This window comes from Medicago sativa, chromosome 4 (genome assembly GCF_051527215.1).
Source record: "Medicago sativa cultivar Bolivia chromosome 4, Bolivia_mono, whole genome shotgun sequence".
Taxonomy (NCBI): domain Eukaryota; kingdom Viridiplantae; phylum Streptophyta; class Magnoliopsida; order Fabales; family Fabaceae; genus Medicago; species Medicago sativa.
Genome location: NC_140752.1, coordinates 73,353,547 through 73,377,739, shown reverse-complemented (window position 1 = coordinate 73,377,739; position 24,193 = coordinate 73,353,547). Strand labels below are relative to the sequence as shown.

At 34.2% G+C, this 24,193-nt stretch overlaps 2 protein-coding genes and 2 pseudogenes across 3 annotated transcripts; all 4 read right to left on the bottom strand.

Annotated features, from left to right (window-relative positions):
• Window positions 1-164: 164 nt before the first annotated feature.
• LOC146931687 (UDP-glycosyltransferase 79B30 pseudogene) lies at window positions 165-1,925 on the bottom strand (annotated as a pseudogene). The gene has a single exon (XR_015006801.1). The product of XR_015006801.1 is annotated as a UDP-glycosyltransferase 79B30 pseudogene (transcript).
• Window positions 1,926-7,047: 5,122 nt separating this feature from the next.
• Window positions 7,048-8,694, bottom strand: LOC146931686 (UDP-glycosyltransferase 79B30-like). The gene has a single exon (XM_085703259.1). The coding sequence runs from the start codon at window positions 8,604-8,606 to the stop codon at window positions 7,218-7,220; it is 1,389 nt and encodes a 462-aa protein (XP_085559385.1). The 5' UTR covers window positions 8,607-8,694; the 3' UTR covers window positions 7,048-7,217.
• A 5,252-nt stretch (window positions 8,695-13,946) lies between these two features.
• On the bottom strand, window positions 13,947-15,588 carry LOC146931685 (UDP-glycosyltransferase 79B30 pseudogene; annotated as a pseudogene).
• Window positions 15,589-16,822: 1,234 nt separating this feature from the next.
• On the bottom strand, window positions 16,823-23,130 carry LOC146931684 (acyl-coenzyme A oxidase 3, peroxisomal-like). The gene is made up of 13 exons (XM_085703256.1): window positions 22,569-23,130; window positions 21,006-21,123; window positions 20,794-20,901; window positions 20,493-20,665; window positions 20,296-20,395; window positions 20,111-20,185; window positions 19,860-19,990; window positions 19,356-19,491; window positions 19,147-19,266; window positions 17,924-18,070; window positions 17,732-17,836; window positions 17,550-17,651; window positions 16,823-17,411 (listed from the first exon to the last, which is right to left on the bottom strand). Exons 1-13 carry the CDS (start codon window positions 23,039-23,041, stop codon window positions 17,163-17,165), a joined length of 2,037 nt encoding a protein of 678 aa, XP_085559382.1. The 5' UTR covers window positions 23,042-23,130; the 3' UTR covers window positions 16,823-17,162.
• Window positions 23,131-24,193: the final 1,063 nt, after the last annotated feature.

Genomic DNA, 24,193 nt, shown 5'->3' with positions numbered 1-24,193 from the left:
GGTTTCTAGATTTTCAAGGTGCACGTATATCACATATAGTGCTTATTGGCTAATAATTTGATACATTAAGGTAAGTAGTGCATTTCAAAATTAATCAAATGATTGTTAATACTACTCATTATCACTAGTTTATTGTTAACATAATCCACCACAATACTCACTGATTGTGAGAATGAACTAATAAACTAGTATGTATTGTGACCAATATATAATTGAGAGAGAAAAAAATGTTGTCACAAAATAATGGTAAAAATACCATTACTCTTAATTCATGATGATATCATCCGAACATAGAGCTAGTCTTGCATCATAACAAAATATAAAATAGACAAATCCAAAACAAACAGACTGGCACGCACTGAAATTAGATGGATTAATAACTAAATCAACCTTCATTAATATGAATTAATTCTTTTTCTCGACAATCTCTTGAAGCTTCTTGCAGAAATTATCAATATAAGATGACTCAAGATCCTTATTAAGCAACATCTCTCTAATCTTGGCATGATTAGCTCTTACTTTCTTACTAATTTCATTTTCATCATCCATCACAATGCTTACAGCTTTACAAACATTATCCTTAGTATAGAATCCATCTTCACCTTTTTGAACTTCCACACCAACTTTCAAGTTATTTGCCATGATTCTAGCATTCAATATCCGGTCACCAAAATTTGGCAACAAAACCAATTGACACTTATTCACCAATGCCTCAGATAAAGAACCTGAACCACAATGTGTAATGAAACACCCCACAGAAGGGTGTTCCAAAATCAATTGCTGCTGAACCCAACCACCATAAACAACACCTCTTCCTTTAATCCTCTCTGCAAATCCTTCTGGTAATGCTTCTTCAATTGTTTCAAAACCAAAAGGAGGTTTCAAAGCTGCAAAAAATGGCATACCAAATAGCTCTAGACCAAGAATCAATTCTTGAAATTGGTTTGGTATTAAATTGCATTCACTTCCAAAACAGCAATAAACAACAGAATCTGCTTTGAACCCACCAAGCCAAGTTGCCCACTTTTCATCCAAAACATAATTTGGATTTTCAAGTATCTGTAGAACTGGTCCTGAAGTAAGAGCTGGTTTATTAAACTGTTTCTGTACGTAATCAAGATAAGGTCCTTCAATCTCTCTGCATGTTCTATATCCTAATGCATCAGCTTCATTTAAAGCAATGGCTTGTCGATCATAAAAAAAGAACATTGCTACCAAAAGTGTTTTTCCTCATAGCAGCCAAAGCTTTTGCTTCATGACTATGAAGCTTGATAGATGAATCAGGGTAACCATAAGGAGGTTTCATGAGATCAAACTCAGTTAAATTGTTTCCCTGTGAATATCTAGCCGGTGTTAGACTGTAACCAACCATGATTGAACTAATAATGCAATAATGAAAAGCTTTGATGCCTAAACGCTTGGTTATAGATGGAATCCAATGTGTGAAATCATAGAAAACTGTGAGGTTTGAGATTTGTGAGATGAGTTTCAATGTCAGGTTGAGTAAGGTCCATGGCTGTCATGATGTGTGGATGTAAAGGATAAGGGACATCAGCTGTTGTTTCTGCATTGGGAGGGAGACCTTCAACATGAGGAACTTTGATGGTGATAAAAGTGATTAATTGAGGGTGGAGATTGAACGGTTCTAATTTGGATTGTGCTGATTGAGGTGTGAAAAAAGTGATTTTGTGACCTTTTTTTGCAAGTTTGTTTGCTAGATGAAGGAATGGAGTTTGGTGGCCCATTGCAAACCATGGATACATTGCTATGTGTAAAGGAGATGATGAATCCATGATGATATGATTAATTTCAAACAAAATGATATGAAAAATATGCGGAAGATGATGATAGCAATGATTTAGAGAAGAAAAAGAAGAAGAGAGAAAAGAAATTGGAGATCCTTTGATTTTGGTGTGGAAGGAAGTTGTCTTGTATATTTATAAATTATAAACAAACAAGCAAAGCAAAGTAACGTAACATTAAACTTGTAGTGGAGGCCTTGTGATGGTTAATGTGAGTGTGTCAAGTCTATAACAATTTTTGAGATAAACCATTAGCCTTTGCTTTATGTAAAAGAAAATTTAGCCACTATTGGTAAGTAAATTTTGTTGACATTTGCTTGGCCCTTTTTTGGCATGGCAAACACTTGTTACATTGCAGCTAATAAATATAGCCCTGTGGCATGGAATCATTTACAATGGGTCTTTATTATTACTCCCTCACAAAATGAAATATAAACAAAACTAACATTTGAAAAGTTGATCAATATAAACTAAATTTTTATTTACATAGATTGATATTTCAACTATCATCGTTGTTTATATTGTACTCCCTCCGTCCCAACTTTTTTTTAACAATCCCCTCCTTCTCAATTTATAAGTCGTTTTGGCAATTTCACACATATTAAGAAACATAATTAATTTTATATGGGAAAGAGATATTATAAATTGTTTTACAAAATTGTTCTTAATAAATGGTATGAGCAAGATAAGTTAAAGAAGAGTTTAATGGTGGTGGGTTGATAGTTCAAAACAATTTTGTACATACAACCAATTAAAACATTTCAAATTGCCACGTAAATTAAAAATTTAATTGATGCGGCGATTCAGAATGTTTTGATTAATTGTGTGTTCAAAATTGTTTTGGACTGTCAACTCATTGCCATTAAATTATTTAAAGCTATTTAAAGAATTGACAGAAAAGAAAGTAATAAATAGCTAAGGTTATAATAAAAACAACGACATTATTTCTTTGTTATATTGTCAAGTGATTTATAATTTGAGACTTTTTTTTTCATTTCAAAATGAGTTATAATTTGGACTGAACGAAGAGAATATTCTATAAGGAGGTACTCCCTCCGTCCCGGATTAACCGAGTCATTTGCTCATTTCACACATATTAAAAAAAAGGCAAAATTACACAATTAGTCCCTTAACTTAATTTTAGGTAACACTTTCGTCCTTTATCTTTTTTTTGTAACGATTTAGTCCTTTATGATATAAAATGACAATATTTTATCATTTTTTGTGAGATTTTTTCAATGAAATTTGATTTTTTAGGCTTGTATGATGAAGATTTGCGTTTGTCTATGAGATTGATGAATTTTTTTTGGAGTTTTTGATTATTTTTTTCATAAAAAAGGATAACTATGTTGTTATTTTTTAACATAAAGGACTAAATCGTTACAAAAAAAAGATAAAGGACGAAAGTGTTATCTAAAATTAAGTTAAGGGACTAATTGTGTAATTTTGCCTAAAAAAATGATAAATGAAGGAAAGAGAAAAATGGTTTGAAGTGCTTTGTTAAGTATTGGTGCATTCTTCACTATCATAAATGTAAAGTGGAATATATTGAATTGAGAGTGATGAAAATACTAGTATTAATTAGAGTTATAAAGTGAATAAAGTAATTAATACCGTATTGAAAAGTAAAATAACTCGGTTCCCTCCTAGTTCCTATTCATGGTTCTCCACCAACAGTCCAACACGTATGTATCTGTAGTGTTATCAATTGTCAATTATCAATAGTTATGAAGAATTAAATTACTAAGTTGTAATAATATTTCCTAATATATATATATATATATATATATATATATATATATATATATATATATATATATATATATATATATATATATAGGATGTATATTATGAGAATGCCTATCTTATATGAGAATAGTGAGAATGATCATCACCCATTAGATCAAAAATAAATGGCTGAGATTAAAATGGCACATATGTTCCTTACCTTATTATATCAATTCTTATAAATTCATTTCCCTTTTCATCTTCTTCTCTTCACAATCAGGATTTCTTTTACAATCTCTCTCCGACGGTATAATATACCATTCACCTTCTCCGATGATGGATGGGAGATGAGAGAAAGTGACAGTCTCCCATGTTGGCTTGAGTGTGGATAAAAGAAATCCTGATTGTGGAGAGAAGAAGATGAAAAGGGAAATGAATTTATAAGAATTGGATATAATAAGGTAAGGAACATATGTGCCTTTTTAATCTCAGCCATTTATTTTTGATCTAATGGGTGATGATCATTCTCATCATTCTCATATAAGATAGACATTCTCATAATATACATCCTCTATATATATATATATATATATATATATATATATATATATATATATACACTCTTTGTCTGGAGTAATAATATATGCACGCTGTATTAAAGGCATATTGAATAGGTTTGTCAGTCCTTGAATTTGTGTGCATCTCAAAATAGTAAAATAGTCTCTCAATTTGATTGACCTCCATCAAATAAGTCTCTATGCATGTTAAGTTTGATCCTTAGAACATGGCGAGGTATATTTGAAAGTGATGAGTAGTATGTCCACTGTCCACATCAGACGTGCCACGTCTACTGGTGAGAGTCTAATTACAAGTTGATTCATTGAGGAATCATAGTCATTGCTTGAATCACACTACCGCTCTTATAAGGTTTTGGACTTTCTTTTAGTTTTACCCATATCAGTAGAAAAACATGTTTTAACTTTAAAAAGAAAATGTTTTAACTGATTTGTTTGATATCATGTTAACATAGATACCACATGGTGTCATTTATGCCGTTGAATTCAAAATCTTGTACAGTGTCGAATTTTTATAAGTTGCCTGTATGGTTTGTGTTGAGAAAGCCTAGATATGCTTTGGATATTGGGGGATTATTGCAAAACCAAAAGAAGTTGCAAAGAAGAAAACTATTGATAACTTTCATGTAGAAAACTATTGGCATGTGTTAGGCTTGAATTTTATTGGTTTAGTAATTCATGTTAATTAGAAATAGTCTTATCCTTGTTTAGTAGTTTGTTTAGAAACTTGCACTTGAAGTAACTAACTCAAGTTGCTTGCATGTGAAGTAATAAGTTTGTTAGGAGTTTGTTTCAGTTTTGTTACATCACTTGATGTATAAATACTTCATAGCTATTGTAAATATCATTAGTTCATTCATCAATAATATTCACAAGTTTAATCTCAACTCTCTCTCTCTCTCTCTCTCTCTCTCTCTCTCTCTCTCTCTCTCTCTCTCTCTCTCAAAGCAAGAAACCCTAGAAACCCTAATCCCAATTCTCTTCAATTCAGTACACAGTTTTGTGTGAGTTTCATTCAATCATTACACATTGTTCTATCAAATTGGTATAACAGAGCCTGGTTCGTTCGATGTTGTTAGAGAATTCGTGAAGAATGGCAACTCATAACGGCAACATTCCTGCGCATCTACCAGTTTTTGAAGGCAAGAATTTTGATCAATGGAGCGTAAAGATGAAGGTGATTTTCAGGTTTCAAGATGTACTTGAAATTGTGAATGAAGGTGTGACAGCACTAGCAGCGAATGCAACTGATGTACAACAAACATCTCATAGAGAATTGAAGAAGAAAGATGGGAAAGCAATGTTCTTGATGCATCAGAGTGTAAGCAATGAGATCTTTGAGAAGATCATGCATTATGAAAGCGCGAAGGAGACATGGGATGCATTAGAGAAATTGTATTCTGGTGATCGTAAGTTGAAGAAAGTGAGACTTCAAGCTTTGAGGAGACAGTATGAAGTATTGACAATGGAAGAAGAAGAATCTGTTAGTCAATACTTTGATAAGGTTATCAATCTTACAGATTAGATGACAAGGAATGGTGAAACTGTCACTGATGTGATGAAGGTGGAAAAGGTTCTCAGAACCTTAACATCAAGATTTGATCACATTGTAGTGGCCCTAGAGGAATCTAAAGACTTAGATTCTATGAAGTGAAGAAACCAACCCATTGTTATTATTACAAACTGATATATATATATATATATATATATATATATATATATATATATATATATACCTTGTAGAGAAAACTACCACTAAATCCTACGGTCTATATTAAAAGTGGAAATAACTTCCTATAACTTCCTAAGACACTAGGAAATAACTTTCATGCACTAAGACATTAGGAAATAATCTTCAATGCACTTCAGCCTTGTTTGTCACCGCATGTTCGACTTTGCCTTATTATTTTTACTAGCACCATGTCCACGTTGAAGTGTTCCAAATCTTAGACATTGAATCTTGCATAATCATGTTACATCACGTTAGTACTGTGCCAATAATTTCTTTATTTCTCCAAGGCTTTTCCCACAAAAATCAATCACTTGATAAATTAATGGTTCTCCAAGGCTTCATTAACCATGCATGAAATATATTAAATCACTTTGTCGAAAATGCAACATGTCGAAGTCTGTATGTTCTTGGTCGAAATCTCTTTGCACTTTGCAGCATGTCAAAATAACCCATATGCAGGGCCGTCTTAACAAATTCATAGGCCCCGTTTTAGTTTTATAAGGGATGCAAAAAAAAATTAAATTATGGGCCCGAAAAAAAAATTACACAAGTCATTGGTGGGAAAAAAAATTAGAAATTACACTTTGGTGGGACTTGAACACATGACCTCTCATTCACCAAAAGCTACCTGCGCCACAAAAGCACGCTTAATAGATTGATATTATTTGCTTTTAATACATATATAACCATTATTTAGTGTCTTAAATATTTTTTAAAAAAAATTTGGGCCCCAAAAAATTGGAGGCCCGGTGCCGTAGCCCAGCCTCGACGGGCTATGGGCCGGCCCTGCCCATATGCTTTGTCGAAAATAGAATCATGAGTTCGACCATATATTTCATTTTTGATGTTAACACCAAGATAGCACCCCCACTATCTCTACAACAAGAATCTTTACCAAACCTATGATGAAATTCTCACAAACAAACAAGATAGCACCCCACTATCTTTTACAACAATTCCCACCAACAATGGCGAGAAACTTTACAACAAAGTGATTGAAGAATAGCAAATGTGTATGGTTGTATCTTTGATCAATATCACTCTTACAAATGGACTTAGTGCTGAGAAAAACTTTTCTTTATGAATGAAAAAGAATGAACAAAGTTTTTCCAAGAATAAAAATTTTACAAAATCTTTGTTATTTAAATTTTACTTTCAATATTCAATTGACATTGAAAGTAATTGAAACAATAAGAGAGACATGAAATAATTAGAGAGAAAATGAGGTGTTGAATAAGTGTGAAAATATTAAGGGCGTCCGGATATTATACCTATATAGTAAAAGAAAGACCAACGTTTAATTACAAACATGTAGACCCTACAACCATATTGTACATATCAAAAGAAGGGACAATTGAAAAACACACTGAAATTAGTATATTAATTTTTTCCCTCAACAATCTCTTGAAGCTTCATGCAGAAGTTATCAATATAAGATGACTCAAGATCTTTATTAAGCAACATCTCTCTAATCTTAGCATGATTAGCCCTTACTGTCTTACTGATTTCATCCTCATCATTCATCACAATGCTCACCGCTTTACAAACATTATCCTTAGTATATAATCCATCTTCACCTTTCTCAACTTCCACACCAACTTTCAAGTTGTTTCCCATCATCCTAGCATTCAATATTTGGTCACCAACATTTGGCAACAAAACCAATTGACACTTATTCACCAATGCCTCTGATAAAGAACCTGAACCACAATGTGTAATGAAACATCCCACAGAAGGATGTTCCAAAATCAATTGTTGCTGAACCCAACCACCATAAACAACACCTCTTCCTTCAACCCTTTCTGAAAACCCTTCTGGCAATGCTTCTTCAATTGTTTCGAATCCAAAAGGAGGTTTCAATGCTGCAAAAAATGGCATACCAGTCATATCAAGACCAAGCATCAGTTCTTGAAATATATTTGGCTTTAAAACACATTCACTTCCAAAACAACAATAAACAACTGAATCTGTTTTGAATCTACCAAGCCAAGTAGCCCATTTTTCATCCAAAACATAATTTGAGTTTTCAAGTATCGGTAAAACTGGTCCTGAAGTAAGAACCGGTTTGTTAAACTGTTTCTGTATGTAATCAAGATAAGGTCCTTCAATTTCTCTGCATGTCTTGTATCCTAATGCATCAGCTTTATTTAAAGCAATGGCTTGTCGATCATAGAAAAGAATATTGCTACCATAAGTGTTTTTCCTCATAGCAGCAAAAGCTTTTGCTTCATGAATATGAAGCTTGATTGATGAACCAGGGTAACCAGAAGGAGGTTGCATTAGATCAAATTCGGTTAAATCTTTACCCTGTGAATATCTAGCTGGTGCTAGAGTGTAACCAATCATGATTGAACTAATAATGCAATAATGAAAAGCTTTGATGCCTAAACGCTTGGTTATAGATGGAATCCAATGTGTGAAATCATAGAAAACAATGTGAGGTTTGAGATTTGTGAGATGAGTTTCAATGTCAGGTTGAGTAAGGTCCATGGCTGTCATGATGTGTGGATGTAAAGGATAAGGGACATCAGCTGTTGTTTCTGCATTGGGAGGGAGACCTTCAACATGAGGAACTTTGATGGTGATAAAAGTGATTAATTGAGGGTGGAGATTGAATGGTTCTAATTTGGATTGTGCTGATTTAGGTGTGAAAAAGGTGATTTTGTGACCTTTTTTTGCAAGTTTGTTTGCTAGGTGAAGGAATGGAGTTTGGTGGCCCATTGCAAACCATGGATACATTGCTATGTGTAAAGGAGATGATGAATCCATAGTGATGATTGTAAACAAAATGATTTGAAAAATATGCAGAAGATAATGATAGTAATGATGAAGAGAAGAAAAAGAAGAAGAAAGAAAAGAAAATGGAGATCCTTTGATTTTGGTGGTGAAGGAAGTTGGCTTGTGTTTTTATTTATGGCAAATGCTGTTTATAGCGAAAATTCAATCCCCATAAATTTTCCGAACCTTGAAAATGCAACATCCTTTATTTTTGGTAACCAACATATATATATGTAAGTGCGCAATTTATATGAACTAATTTAGTTTCTAAAAAAAACATATATAAAAGTGCACGTTTTTGTTTTTTTGTTACCAAAGCATTTTTTAATTCGTGAAACATTCGCAAGATTTCTCTCGTGATATTCAACATTCCCCTTTATTTATAAGGGAAATGATAAATAAAGCGAAAAACTATTTCGCAAATTGCTAGTGAAATGTTTTGATTGGCTGGTTAATACACTAACCACCGTGTATTCCATCAAAACTGCACGTAAGAGAAATTTTGTGAAGGTTTATTCACTCTATATAGCATCGTTGTATTTAAAAACATGCAAAACAACGTTATAATGATAGCGGAGACCTTGTTTTTTAAATAAGTGCATTTTTTTTCTGTACATATCATGAATTTTTATATCAAGATCTTATCAATTGAATTTTTGAAAAAGAAATATCATCAATACTAGGCACTTAATGATCATAGTCACATTCTCTTGAGACGGAAGAAAAATAAATAATGAAGATATGTCGAAGAAATTATACCAAGAGAAATCCAATCTATGATAGCTACCAGATGTGGGTTGATATTGAGCCTAGATATGTCGAAGACTTAGCAGGTCAAAATAGTACAAGACTCAAATATGAAATTAAGAAAAAAAGATGAAGAGATAGTTAGATTCCATTGACAACTGGAAAAAGGTTTCATATGTGGAAAGTCTAAATCAACCATATGAAGATACTGGTGAAGATATATATATAGAAGAAGATATGCCAAACTCCACACATTCATTCAGATGAACCCCAACCATGATATGACAGAAGAGCGACCACAAAATGAAATGAAATGGAGTTTCCGTCTTGGATGAGGCTCACGTCGGGAAATAATCTTTTTCAAGACTTTCTTTCTTATGTTGAACTTTTTTTTATAGGGTAAATTTATTTTTAGTCCTTAATGGATATAATTTTGACATTCACAATAAACGGAAATAATCTAGTCGGGAAATAATTTAGTCGGGAAATTTATTTCTTAATGCAACATAAGAAAGAAAGTTTTTGATCCTTAATACAATAAACGGACATAATATGAATACAATTTGAACATAAAAGAGTTATAATATTGACATTCACATGAACATAAAATGGTCATTAAGGATCAAAAACAAAATAAAAAAATTTGTGAGGATGAAAACATTCAATTTAATGTTCCGATTCTGCATCTAATAGCTCTAATTGCGGAGATATCTAAAAAATATGTTCCGATTCTACATTCATACAGGAAAAGATGTTTAAAAAACCGGTATTTGTCAAGTCAATTTAGTAAACAACACAAGTAATAGATGTTTAAAAAGAGTCGGGATCCTCCTCCATTTATTTTGAAAAAAATGGAAAGGGTCTAACTCGTTTATAAAACTTGCATGTCTCAAGTTGTTTAAAGCATCACAATCGAGATATCTATTTTTTGGTATGTAAAGGGATCTCAATAGTAATACTTAATAAAATTCAATCACTCCAACTCAACATTTTATACAAGTTTCTTAAATGAAACTCATTAATCATCTATTAATAATTATATATAATTAATATTAAAAAAATGTGGATTCCCAGAAAGAGTTAGTGTTTCGCAGAGTACATATTCATAATACGTACTCCCTCCGGTCACTATTATAAGCAAAATTTGACTTGTTAGATACATTAAATAATTAATGTATCTAATCTATAATAAAGTCTAGATACATTAATTATTCAATGTATCTAAAAAATGAAATTTTGCTTATAATAATGACCGGAGGGAGTACTTTTTTGTGTGGCTCCACAATGAGAGTTCTTGTTAGGTATCAATTATTAAAACGTAAGACTCTCTTCCATTGTGGATGGTCGGTCTTAGTAAATACATTGTTTCAAAAAATAACCAAAGTACATATATTTATGTAAAATAAGTGGTTAATGCCTTGAATATTTGTGATTAACAAAGTAGCCAAAGTAGTTATTGAAATTCATTTTTTAGAAAATGGTTAACAACATACATTTTTTATTTTTTTAAAAAAAAGTACATTTTATGGTTAACAATGTTGTAAAATATTAGTTAATGACACAACTTAAATTGAGTTACAAACATCATTCTCTATATTTTTTTTTTAAAAAAAAAAATCTTCATAAAAAATAGAAATCGACGTATAGGTGTCGTTGCATATTGTTGTCAGGAAAGTGTGTTAGATATAAGCATCTGAATTTTGAATGCAAATCTAGTTGCATATCTATACCACAGAGGGAACTTTTTTCAATAAGTTAGTTGTTATAGAAGAATTTTAAAGGTCGGTCGACCATAAATTCAAATAGGGAAGTGCATTTATTTTGGGATAACTTTTGAACATCTCTCATTCATACACATATTATGTTATTTTTCTCTCTTTTTTTTTTTACCAATAAAAAGAGGAAAAAAAAAGGTTGTCATAAAAATTGTCACAAATGGTTGTACAAATATCACTACTTATTCAAATAAGCGTTCATAAAGAGTTGAAACGAAAGAACTAGGGATGGGAAATTTTTTTGCTACGTCAACGAAGCAGATACTTTAATGGATATCCGCGGATAAAATCCGCTACGGACACGGAGCGGGTACTCATTCAAATGTTTTTTTTTTTTTACAAAGCTAATCAAAACAAAGCATAACAAAATTACTCCCTAAGGCAGGAGGTTTCAGCAGCGTCGCTCATTAGAAGATTGAAGAGATCATCGAGATGAGAAGAATAGATTAACAAGTCGATCTGAAGCTTCCAATTTCGTCATGAAATCCTCACATTGATTTCCCTCTCTAAAGGTGTGGCACATAATGATGTTCCTTTGAGATATTAAATCTTTGATGTTTTGGATTAAAACAACATATGCATGGAAAGCCATGGAAGGACATAGATTAGATTTATGAAAGTAAGAGAATTAGAATAGCCGACCAATTCATCAATACCCTTATCTTTTGCCAGAAGAAGCCCATGATATATAGCATTTAACTCGGCAAGTAAAATATTAGTTGAACCTGGGATGAAACCGAAAGCGTCAGATAAGAAAAAACCATTGGTACTTTTTTATGACACACCCGAACGAGGATCTAAGTGGTGTCCCAAGGCAACTGTAGTCTACATTGAGAATGGTGCACGGGTAGTTGTTGTTATTCCACTTGATAGAACGATTAATAGTTGCAACATTAGCATTGGAAAGAAAATTGGTCTCGTGAGCTTCAACCGTGCTATGAATGTTGAAGGAAAGACAGTTAAAGACCAAGACTCGTTGTTCAAACACGTCAAGTTTCTATGTCTCCAAGCCCATCAAACAGTCGTTGGGAAAATAGAAGCTTGCGAGCCCAAGGACCCCTCTTTGAGCCAATCGTGAGTGGACATGGTAGAGAAAAAATGATGGTTAGTAAACCCAAGGTGGTACCATATGACTTTTGAAAGATGGCAATCTCTCAAAACAATGGAGGAAAGATTTCTTCATGGAGGTCACAATGGAGGAAAGTTTCTTCATGGAGGTCACAACGAGAACAAACTGATGCGAGGACAGTTCTTCTATGGTTGAGCATAGAGAGGGTCAGAACAACATCGTGACAGGTCAGCCAAAAAAAACTTAAACTTCTTAGGGACAATTAACTTCCAGATCCAAGACTAAGTGTGTGTAGGGGTAGCGATAGCATCCTGGTCCGTGCAGGAGAGAAGCCAGTTATAACCACTCTTGGTGGAGTAAACACCATTTTTATTGTTAAACCAAATGAAAACATCATTTATAGAATCATTAAACTTGATGTGGGTGTTGTTGACGACTTCTAAAGCCGTTGGAGGGAGTTGCGAGTAGAGAGTCTGGGTATGAGGAATATTGATGTTGAGTACATCTTTAACCGTTAAACGCATATCATGAATACGAATATAAGGGACTAAGTATGAGACCCAGAAGACTATTCATAAGCCGGAAGGATTTTGGAGCCGGTTACATAACGATGGGAAAGAAGATTGACCCAGAGTTTGTTTGATGATTGAAGCATGTCCTAAACAAGTTTTTCAAGAAGGCAAGTATTGGCATCTCTAGCCGATCTCATTCCCAAACCACCAAGATGCTTGGGGTGAGAAATTTTCTTCCAACTCACCAAGTGAATACCTTTGTTATTAGTTAAATTTATTTATTTTTATCATTTGATGTGAAATTCTGAAGCATGAAAATCAAGTTTTACACTTGTAACCAAAAAAAAAAACAAGTTTTACACTCCAATGCACCATATACCCCTCCATCGCACCACTCCAATGGATGGCTATAGTGGTATATGTTTAAGTGCAAGTTTTTACACACCTTTCCTGCCTTTCCAATGCACCAAGAAGCATCCGAACTCACAAAAGCAGCTGGTGTGTTCAAGTACAGTTTCCCAACGCACATGATTGCTTTCTCAACGCATAACACACATCTCATGTCATGTGTTTCAGTAATTTTCCCAAATACACAAGACTGTGTTTCCAGCTCACCACTTCTGTTGTACTTGTCATGTGCCAGTCATGCTTTCTAAACCCTATAAAAGCTAAAATCACATAGTAAGTAATAAGGCTTCTGGAATCTCTTTTTTATCTCTTGTCAAACATGAAGCTAATTTTCTCGTTGCTTAGTAGTATGAAGATTTCAAACTTCATTCAAGCACTTGCCAATTCTTTAAATTTTGTCTATAAATACAACACTTGGAAGTTAGAGAGAGCTCGGAAACAATTAAAGAGAAAATGAGGTGTTGAATAGGTGTAAAAAAAAAAAATGATATTTGTACAAATATTTTATGACAACTTTTGTACAATTTTCTCTCCCATACTCATATGATGTTCTTATTCTCTCTCTTCATTTTTCTCTCTCCATTGTTTTTGATCAATAAGGAGAGAGAAAAATAAAGTTGTCACTAAAGTTGTCATGAAATAGACGTACAAATATCATTGCTCAAAAAAAATATGTACAAATATTATCACCTACTCCCTCCGGTCACTGTTATAAGCAAAAGTTGACTTTTTGGGTTCATTCAATAAATGATGTATTTATTGAATGAACCCAAAAAGTTAACTTTTGCTTATAACAGTAGTGACCGGATGGAGTATGTAGTAAAAGAAAACCAACATTTAATTCATGATGGCCATACAAACATGGTAGACCCTACAACCATATTGTACATATCCAAAAAAGAGACAAATCCAAAACACTGAAACTAGTATATCATTTCTTTCCTTCAACAATCTCTTGAAGCTTCTTGCAGAAGTCATCAATATAAGATGACTCAAGATGTTTATTAAGCAACATCTCTCTAATCTTAGCATGATTAGCCCTTACTGTCTTACTAATTTCATCCTCATCATTCATCACAATGCTCACAGCTTTACAAACATTATTCTTAGTATAGAATCCATCTTCATCTTTCTCAACTTCCACACCAACTTTCAAGTTGTTTCCCATCATCCTAGCATTCAATATTTGGTCACCAACATTTGGCAACAAAACCAATTGACACTTATTCACCAATGCCTCTGATAAAGAACCTGAACCACAATGTGTAATGAAACATCCCACAGAAGGATGTTCCAAAATCAATTGTTGCTGAACCCAACCACCATAAACAACACCTCTTCCTTCAACCCTTTCCGAAAACCTTTCTGGCAATGCTTCTTCAATTGTTTCGAATCCAAAAGGAGGTTTCAATGCTGCAAAAAATGTCATACCAGTTAACTCAAGACCAAGAATTAATTCTTGAAATGTATTTGGCCTTAAAACACATTCACTTCCAAAACAACAATAAACAACTGAATTTGTTTTGAATCCACCAAGCCATGTAGCCCACTTCTCATCCAAAACAGAATTTGGGTTTTCAAGTATAACTAGTCCTGAAGTAAGAACTGGTTTATTAAACTGTTTATGTACGTAATCAAGATAAGGCCCTTCAATCTCTCTGCATGTTCTGTATCCTAAAGCATCAGCTTCATTCATAGCAAGCGCTTGCCGATCATAGAAAAGAACATTGCTACCAAAAAATTCTTTCCTTTTAGCTGCAAAGGCTTTAGCTTCATGATTATAAAGCTTGATAGATGAATCAGGGTAACCAGAAGGAGGTTCCATGAGATCAAATTCGGTTAAATCTTTTCCCATTGAATATCTAGCTGGTGTTAGAGTGTAACCAACCATAACCGAACTAGCAGTGCAATAATGAAGAGCTTTGATACCTAAACGTTTTGTTATAGATGGAAGCCAATGAGTGAAATCATAGAAAACAATGTGAGGTTTGAGATTCGAGAGATGAGTTTCAATATCATGTGGAGTTAAGTCCATTGCTGTCATGATGTGTGGATGTAAAGGGTAAGGGACATCAGCTGTTGTTTCTGCAATGGGAGGGAGACCTTCAACATGAGGAACTGTGATTGTGATGAAGGTGATGGATTGTGAGTGGAGATTGAATGGTTCTAATTTGGATTGTGCTGATTTAGGTGTGAAGAATGTGATTTTGTGGCCTTTTTTTTGCTAACTTGTTTGCTAGGTGAAGGAATGCTGTTAGGTGGCCCATGGCAAACAATGGATACATTGCTATGTGTAAAGATGATAATGAATCCATTATGTTGATTGCCAACAAAATGAAAAATATTGTAGAGGATACTATTATATTAACTAAAGAGGAAGAAAAAAAAGAACAATAAGAGAGAAAAGTGTTATTTTGTGATGTATGTGTTGAATAAATATAAAGAAGAGGCGAGAGTCAAGGAGATCCTTTGATTCTGGTGGTGATGAAGTTGTCTTGTGTACTTATACTTATGAACAAAGCAAAGCAAAGCAAAGGTTAAAGCTATAAACTAGTGACTGATGACACGTCAAAACATGACCAACATCATGCAATACTAGTACCTGGAGTAAATAATAATGAAAATCGTCAACATGCTAATTGGTGTAGTTTTTTTTTTTTTGACAAAAAGGTGTAGTTATTGCTTAAAAGATTTTTCTATCCCTCATTTAATAGTTGTCTTTTTAATATTAGTAGATTTATTTAATGTTTCGCAACTTTCTGTAAGGGTTTCCCTAAAAAAAAACTTTATATAAGGGTATATTTGTAAAAATATTTAAAAAGTTACAACAATTAATAATTGCATTGGTTATTATGATTTTTTGTTTTGAGCATTGCTATTTATCTAGAGAGATTTTATCAAGAATTAATCAAGAAAAGGTCTCAGTCAATTAAATTCATTATTTGCCGGAAATCAAGGGAGGTAAAATGATGTGTAATTAAGGAAAGGTGTTAGCAAATACACTGTCTTGAAATTTTCTTAATACAGTTTGTCATTGTATCTATCATTTCCCTTTTGTTTTTCTTCTTATTAGAGACATTAAGTCTCCGAAACAATATTCAATTGCTTTTAAAGTAACGAAGTTGCGGAAAAGTTTCAAAATATTGAGGACTTTAAGACCATCTTTAACGGGGGATCTCTCCGTTCAAGACCCGATATGAGGTACCCCATTAAGGAAAAGTTATTTTGAGTACCTAATGGGATCGAAGTCCCAATGAAGCATTTCAATTTTAAGTGGGACCTACGTTTTTTTCAATATTAGAATATTAATATTGAAATATAATGATATAAAGTTGTTGATAGATGATTAACAGATCCTGTTTAAGAAATTTGTGTAAAATGTTGTGTTGAAGGATTAAGTGTTTTGTTTATTAGACAATGCATTTAAAAAATTATTAATGAGTGATATGTATATGGTCTATTTAAGTTCTAAAAAATGAACGGAAGCTCTAAACTTCGAGAGTTTCAGCTTTGAGAGTTTAGACTTCCATTTTTTTTTTTTTTTGAAAGGTGTTTAGACTTCCATTTTTAAAAGGTTCATATTAGCAAACCCGAGCTTGAATATATAGTTTTTTTATTACCACACTTCAGTGACTTCACTATATAGCATTGACAAAAGCATTTAGACATGTGTGCGTAGATTATTTTAAAAACTGATTAAAAGCATTGCAGTTCAATATTTCATTTTCCAGTAAAAGTATTTGAGTATAACGTAACAAATATTATTTACATTTGTCCCCGTGAGCATAGCTCAGTTGGCATGGAAAATGCATTGTTATATGCAGAGGTCGGGGTTCGAGCCCTAGACACCACACTTATTCACTTTAAAGAGTGAATTCTAGTTACTAGGCAACTTGACAAAAAAAATAAAAAATATCATTCACATTTCCTTATTGGTATGTAAAATTCTTTTGGAAAGTTAAACTAAAGTATAACTTAAGCATAACGCCACACCCCATCCAATACCTCAATCACATGCAGAAACTCGCATGAGGGATTAATGTTGAGCAGTAGACCAAGAATTTGACTCAACCCAATTGTATGCAATAGGGCTCAAAAACGCATCAGGAATACCAAAGGAGTTAACCAAGGCAAGTGCATGCGGTCGAAGTTCAGCACATAGCTTTGGAACTTCTTTCCTCACTGCAGAGGCATTTTCTGTTGACAAGTATCCATATCGGAGAAAGGCAGCGTCTTCGTCCACACTAATCAAGGCATATAACGATCTTAACAGACCTAAGACATCCTGCAGAGGAGACAAAATGCAAAGAGATCGATTAATAGACTTGTTTTACTTCTTTATCAGGAAAATAATGTACTAGCAAATACACACGTGCGTGCACACACTGAGAAGGAACATTCCATAAGCAATAGTATGATCTACCTTCAATGAACCGGCTGGTAAAGCTGACTCAGCCTCCATAAATGTTTTCAGTATTGCTCGTTCAGAGAAAGCTCTGCCCAAGTCCTCAGCAAGCTGATAACTCTGGTAAAGGGAGTAGTTTCAAACTGTAAGACAATGATAATTATGAATGAATAATTTGCAAAACGTAGTAGAGTCCTCACTAGAATGAAGGCAGACTCCTTGCTATTTCCTTGAGATTGATGTTCTGAAACCTCTATAGCAAAACGTTTCAATAGGTCTCGCTCTCTTAGGTGGAACAGATCAATCTGTGTAAATGAGAGGTAAGAAACAGATAGAAGCTTCTACCAACCAGGTCATTACAAATATCAACAGGTATATAGTCAAATGATTACCTGAAATTCACTGCTCTTGATGGTAGAACTTGTTAACTGAGATGGGATGACAGGACAAGATCCGTTCATATGTTCTAATCCAAGACCTTTAAATGGTTTGTTTTTTGTCTGACATGCTATGTATTCTGCAAGGAGCGCCTTGCTTATCTGAAGTGAAATGTAGAACCCATAAATTCAATCTATCCATAGTGTTGTCAATTGCGGATCGCATAAAATAGCGGTTTGTTCAAATTCCACTACGCAACAGTGCTACAGCATCGCTATTGCCGCTATTTCACAATATTTTGTACTAATAGCAAATCACATAACAATGGCAATTTGTTCAAATTCAGCTATGCAATAGCGCTGCTATAGCCACTATTTAACAACAAACAAAAATGAGTGGAATGTAGCTTAAATTTGACATGAATTGTTCAATACTACTTCACGGGGATAAGTCAACAATGATAAGCTAAAAGTCAATCGACAAAGTCCACGGATATCATAAATGGGAAATTGTCATCTCTGGAGAACCATGATTAAAGGTATAATTAAAAAAGATATAAAACAGGTTCAAGTCAAATAGTAATAGTCTGGGTTGCATTAAGTATCTCTATAAGCATAAGAATAGATTCCATCTCTCATGTGAAATTCCTTTCGGGACTAAGCATGACAAAGCATAGGCCTACCAGTATGTTTTAGCTGAAATCTCAATTAATAAACAATAAGAGTGATATGGATCAAAATTCTAATCACTTGAACAAAAAGGCTCAAATGTTATGATTAGAAACCAATCATCCAAAAAGTTAACACTGTTAAGTGAAGGCCAAAAGTAGGTTTTATCTCCAACAAACTCAAACGAAGTAGCAAGCATTGAAGCTAAAGCCCCAGTTACTCTCAAGAGTTGAATCCCATATGATTATTTCTCTATTTTATCCACCAGTAAAATGTAAAATGCAATTAATACAACAAAAGCAGTCAAGATTCAAGTTCTGCTTTGCAATAGACACATCATATGTCTCCTAGGCTTGAATTTGGCAGAAAACCAGTTTTGAATTGAAAGGGGAATTTCATATTCAAACAGTGCACGGTTTAAAAACAGATCTAGAGCCTAGGCCTCCTACAAAGAATGATTCTTCACTCTAAGACTAAGATCCACTTCACACATAACTCCTACTGCATCAGAACCTGCTACACTTCATACATGGTTTGAGTTTCATATTTAACAAAATACTATATATTACCTGCTGCATCAGAACATTGTTGTCCCCCTCAAATGTTGAATGCACGTCATATTCACCCTTGAATTGACCAATACGGTTTTCAGTTTTGACGCCCTGTCCTCCACATGCTTCACGGCATTCCTGATTCATGCATTAGTATAACCTTAGTGAGGCCAGTAGCCTACAAATTACAATCTATCACACCCAAGTATAATGATAGCAATCCATACCTGAAGAGTACGCATATTATTCCATGTAAAAGTCGCCTTGTATGCACTAGAAACAATATGAATTGCTTTGTTTGACTCAGGCGTTCTATTCACATACATCTTTTTGAGCTCAATTGCAGAAAAGCTCATTGCATATCTGTAGAAGACGTAAGGAGATTAACATAAACAGGTCCATTATTATATCTTCTGATGATCAAACTAGGATAGTCATTTATTATTAAATCTACAAAATAGTTATTTTAAACCTAACAACATATATGAGCCGCAGGGCAGGTGTTTATTTTGTACTGCTGCATGTTGATTTTATATCGAATGCTTTCGTCTGGAAATTGGAATACATTTCAGAAAATAACCTCTGAACATAAATTAAAAAATAACCTCATAATGTTATTATGAGGGACATATACTAAAAGTGGCATACCTAAGTTCTGGTTCCTAAAGGATTTGAATCACATTGAATCCTCACAGCAAATGGATATAAAATGCATGTATTAGGGTACTTACATCTTCGCAAGTAAAGGTAATAGACGTTGTTGATGACTTGGGTAATCAAGCAGTAAAACCTCAGGCCCATTTGGTGTAATAGAAAAGGCCCGCCTTGTCAATGCATATCTTATAGCAATGGCTAAGCTTATCTAACAACAGAAAATGAAAGGCATGATAATGTAAGATGTTAAAGTTTGGTGAGTTTGTAAAATATATATAAAAAAATAGACAAAGACATTCATATCCACATATAAAGATGGAATCATTACCTTGGAGATGTAAACAGAACTGACGGCAATAGTTACACGACCAGAGGTCAAAGGGGCTAAGAATGCTGCAAACCTCTGGAGCACAGAAGACATACAACAAATATATGTAAGCAAACTTTGTAATTGGATAAAAAAACAGCACAAGATGATCAAAGTGAATGCCAACTCTCAGAAAAAGCAATCACCTGATCTGTATTTTTTATTGCACTCAAGTATTCACCACTTGGTGAAACGTCGGCCACAGAATTTAACAAATTCTCTCTGGGTATTCTCACATTGTCAAACCTGAAGTCAGATGTCCAGCCAGAACTTGAGTTTACTCATTTAAAATAAATTCATTTATTATCAGGTGCAATGTTGCTTGTAATAATGTATATATTACCAGATACGGCCATTATCAACTCCATTTAAACCAATTTTGTGACCACATTCAGCTATTCGGATATTTGGGCATATGTTTCCATCTGAATCCCTGATTTGGGCAATAAAAGCATGCACCCCATGATTGCTTCCGTTTATGTTGAGCTGTGAAAAGACTATAGTATGTGTTGCATGCTGAATAGAAAAGTAAGTTAATACAGTGTTTATATGTACAAAGATAGAGCAGGGAGAAAGTGTAAGCACCCAAACAATCTAACTACATATAGGATTTTAAATGGAGATGATAATAAAAGAGTCCTTACATTTGCTGCACCACCGATCCAATACTTCTGAGCTGACTCACACGGAGTATTGATGACAAACTCACCAGAATTTGGATCATAAGTAGTGACAGTTTCAATTCCTCGGACCTGTGAAAATCACTCTACAAATATTATTAAAGTGAAGGGATAAAAATCATAATAAACTACATGTGGACCTAACAATCACATCCTATTGAGCAGCCTTCACATACATTACTCCCATGGCCCAACTCAGACATAGCAAAACAACCCTTGATGTCATAGTTTTCAGTAGCTCTCAACCACTTGTCATGGTGACGCTTGGTTCCCAGAAACTTAACAGCCCCGCCCCTGAAATCCATTAATCATAAAGAAACTAAAAGTGAGCCATTTTTCAAATAAACTTTTTTGAGGGGGATAAATAAATCATCTAAGGTGGCATCATCAATAAATCCATCATTTTTTTTCTTGTTATATCTACAACCACCTCAATATAAAAAAACGAAGAACAAGAAAATAATACAAATTAATTTAATTACATTATAACTATTCTATCAACAGCTAGCTTCAGAGTGCATGAAATCACATCAAATTATACGTCCAGGAAATTTTTCAAGCAAGAAACATTTCATTGAACAAGGCCATTTATGTGTCAAACTTAAAAATCATTCATAACCCTTCATTTAAAGGCTTGAGCTTTAGGGATACTCATTCTTTAACCAAGTGATCCATAGCTCCATCATTACCACCTACCTTGTAAATTAAAGTTTAATTTAAGCATAAAAATTGGTGTGGCAGCTTTGGTGGGCATAACCACAACAACCAAGCCTTATCCCACTAAGCGGGGTTGGCTACATGGATCAATTACGGCATAATGTTCTATCGTAAACCATATTTTGGTCCAACTCATTAATCTCTAAATCTTTCTTAATAGTTTCTCTCTGTCTCTTCCTCTTCATCTAGTGATTTGGCTATCCTTCATCTGATCTACTCTCCTTACTACAAAATCTACAAGTCTTCTCTCTACATGCCAAACCACCTAAGCCTATTTTCCACCATATTTTCTATTGTAGGTGCTACCCCTACTCTCTCTCTAATATTGTAATTTCTAATTCTATCCCATGTAGTTGGATGTGAGCATAAGAATCAATCATTATATACAAATTTTACACAGATATCAAATCATATATCACCTTTCTGCAAATAATTTATGTAGCAGTAGTATAGTATAACATCCATGACATAAGCTTCGAAGATAATCATTCTAATACTGGTTTTAAATTGCAATCATCAATATAAAGGATTTTAAAGTCTTCAGTCTCCACATCGCAACCTCTATAGCATCAACACTTCTGATGGGAGACATGTCCAGTGTCCAACACTTACACATGTCATTATGTTTGATTAATTCATCTTCTCAAATTTGACCCAACATAATTGTGTACGTGTCAGCGGCTCAGCACTTGATAGATCGTAACTACAATTTTGACCTTAACGGACGTATTTTTCTACTTTTTGCTGCAATATAAAGATTCGCAGCGTAACAAACTCAGTTTAAAACCATGACGATTTAACAGCGCAGGCTCAATTATCATAACAAAAGGTCTATGAAGCACATCTTTTCCTCGGATTGGGCGTGTCACAGTGTCAGATATGTATAGTGTCTGACACCGACATATAGGATTACATTAAATTATGTCATTTTCTCAAATTATTATCAGTGTCGTGTCTGGTGGTGCATGTGCTTCATTCATAGATAATCATGATATAAAAATAAGGTAGAGAGAGAGAGGTACCACAAGAAGACATGAACACCAAGCTTAACAGCAAGAGAATGATCATACATTCCAATAACCTCATGAAGAGCCAACTTCCTCAACTCTTCTTGTGGGCCATCACCAGTAAGCCACCCACGAAAAACACCACGATCCAACAAATACGCAATTCGTTTCATGGTCATCTCCCTCTGTTGCTCCATGGACTGGTTATAATCAGGATTCACAAACACCCTCCCGTCGACTTCCCGCCGGTTGAATAGTCCGCTCTGTATCATCAACCCGAATAGCCAGTCGCGATCTTCCAGATTGTGACCGTCCAAGAGCTTTCGCATCTCAAAGGTGTCGAATGTTGTTGGATTTGATTCGGAGAGTTCGGGAGGAGAGTAGCTAAGGCAAGCGTAGTTGTGGAGGATTGTTGGTGCGGTTGGTGGGTCGTGGCGGAGGTGATTGGTGAGGATGGTGGTTCGCCAGGTGATGCGGTTGTTGTCCATGGTCAATGGTTAGTTAGAGATGGTTGTGGAGAAGATGAAGATAGCGTGTGTTTTGGAATTTGGAAGATAATAGTTTAAATTTTAATAGTGAAATTTGGTGTTGGGAAATGGGAAATGTTATCATGCAAGGATAAGCACGTTGACGCATTCTTTTTCTTCCGTCATTTGTTCTTTTACGAGTTCGTTAATTACCACTCCTTCTGTCCCGCCACATAAATCAGGTTAGTAAATAAATGGCACAAAAATATATTCTTAACACTTTGTTTGTTAGAAGAGAAATGCTGAAGAGAAACTAGCATTTTCTTTTGTTTGGCACACACATGAAAGAGAGAAGAGAGACAAATCTGAGGTGGGGCCCATGTGTTTTTCTTCTCTCCAAAACAGCAAAGAAAGGCGTGGGAAGTTGCTCATTTTGGTATTTTTACTTTTTTACCCTTTAGTTTGTGATGTGGTGCAACACAGTACAGTATGCATATGTTGTTTTTTTTTTTTTTGACGTTAAAGACGATTTCATTAATGAAAGTCTGGCAATAAATCAAATGTCAAGACTGCAGAAATACAAGGCGGAGTTTCTTCAATCCATATGGAATCTAAATTCCTAAGAGCATATTTAGCTAAATAATGAGCAGCTTGGTTGGCTTCAGGCCTAACATGCAAAAAATTTATACTACGAAAACAACCCTTAAAACTAATACAATCTCGAATAATAGAGCCAACATAGTTGGGAGATTGTTGGTGAGCATTCCACGCTGAAATCACATTAGAAGCATCTGATTCTGCTATAAGATTCAGAAAAGACATGTCTTTTGCAAATTCTAATCCCTTCCGCATAGCTAAAGCTTCTGCAACCTCTGAATCTAGTAATGAAAAGACTTGTCAGGAACTAGCACCAACGACAACACCTTCATTATCTCTCACCACAACACCAATACCCCATTTTCCACCCTTCATCGGACCTGCTGCATCAACATTAAGCTTATAGAAACCACTATAAGGAGGTGTCCAATGAACATCAGATATTGGCAAAAGCGGACCCCCACTTAGTGTCTCCACCAACACCGTACTAGCACTCTTAAAATTCCCAATAGATCTTTACGCCTATGTTGTTGTTATTACATCATCATCATGTGACTTTTTTTTCCCTTGGGTTCA

Excerpts from the sequence above, each read along its gene's own strand:
- LOC146931686 (XM_085703259.1), bottom strand. The coding sequence starts at position 8,606 with ATGGATTCATCATCTCCTTTACACATAGCAATGTATCCATGGTTTGCA.
- LOC146931684 (XM_085703256.1), bottom strand. The coding sequence starts at position 23,041 with ATGGACAACAACCGCATCACCTGGCGAACCACCATCCTCACCAATCAC. Across the intron at positions 20,396-20,492 it reads GTTGATAATGGCCGTATCTG|GTTTGACAATGTGAGAATAC; the intron begins GTAATATATACA and ends ATCTGACTTCAG. Across the intron at positions 17,837-17,923 it reads TCAAGAGCAGTGAATTTCAG|ATTGATCTGTTCCACCTAAG; the intron begins GTAATCATTTGA and ends TCATTTACACAG.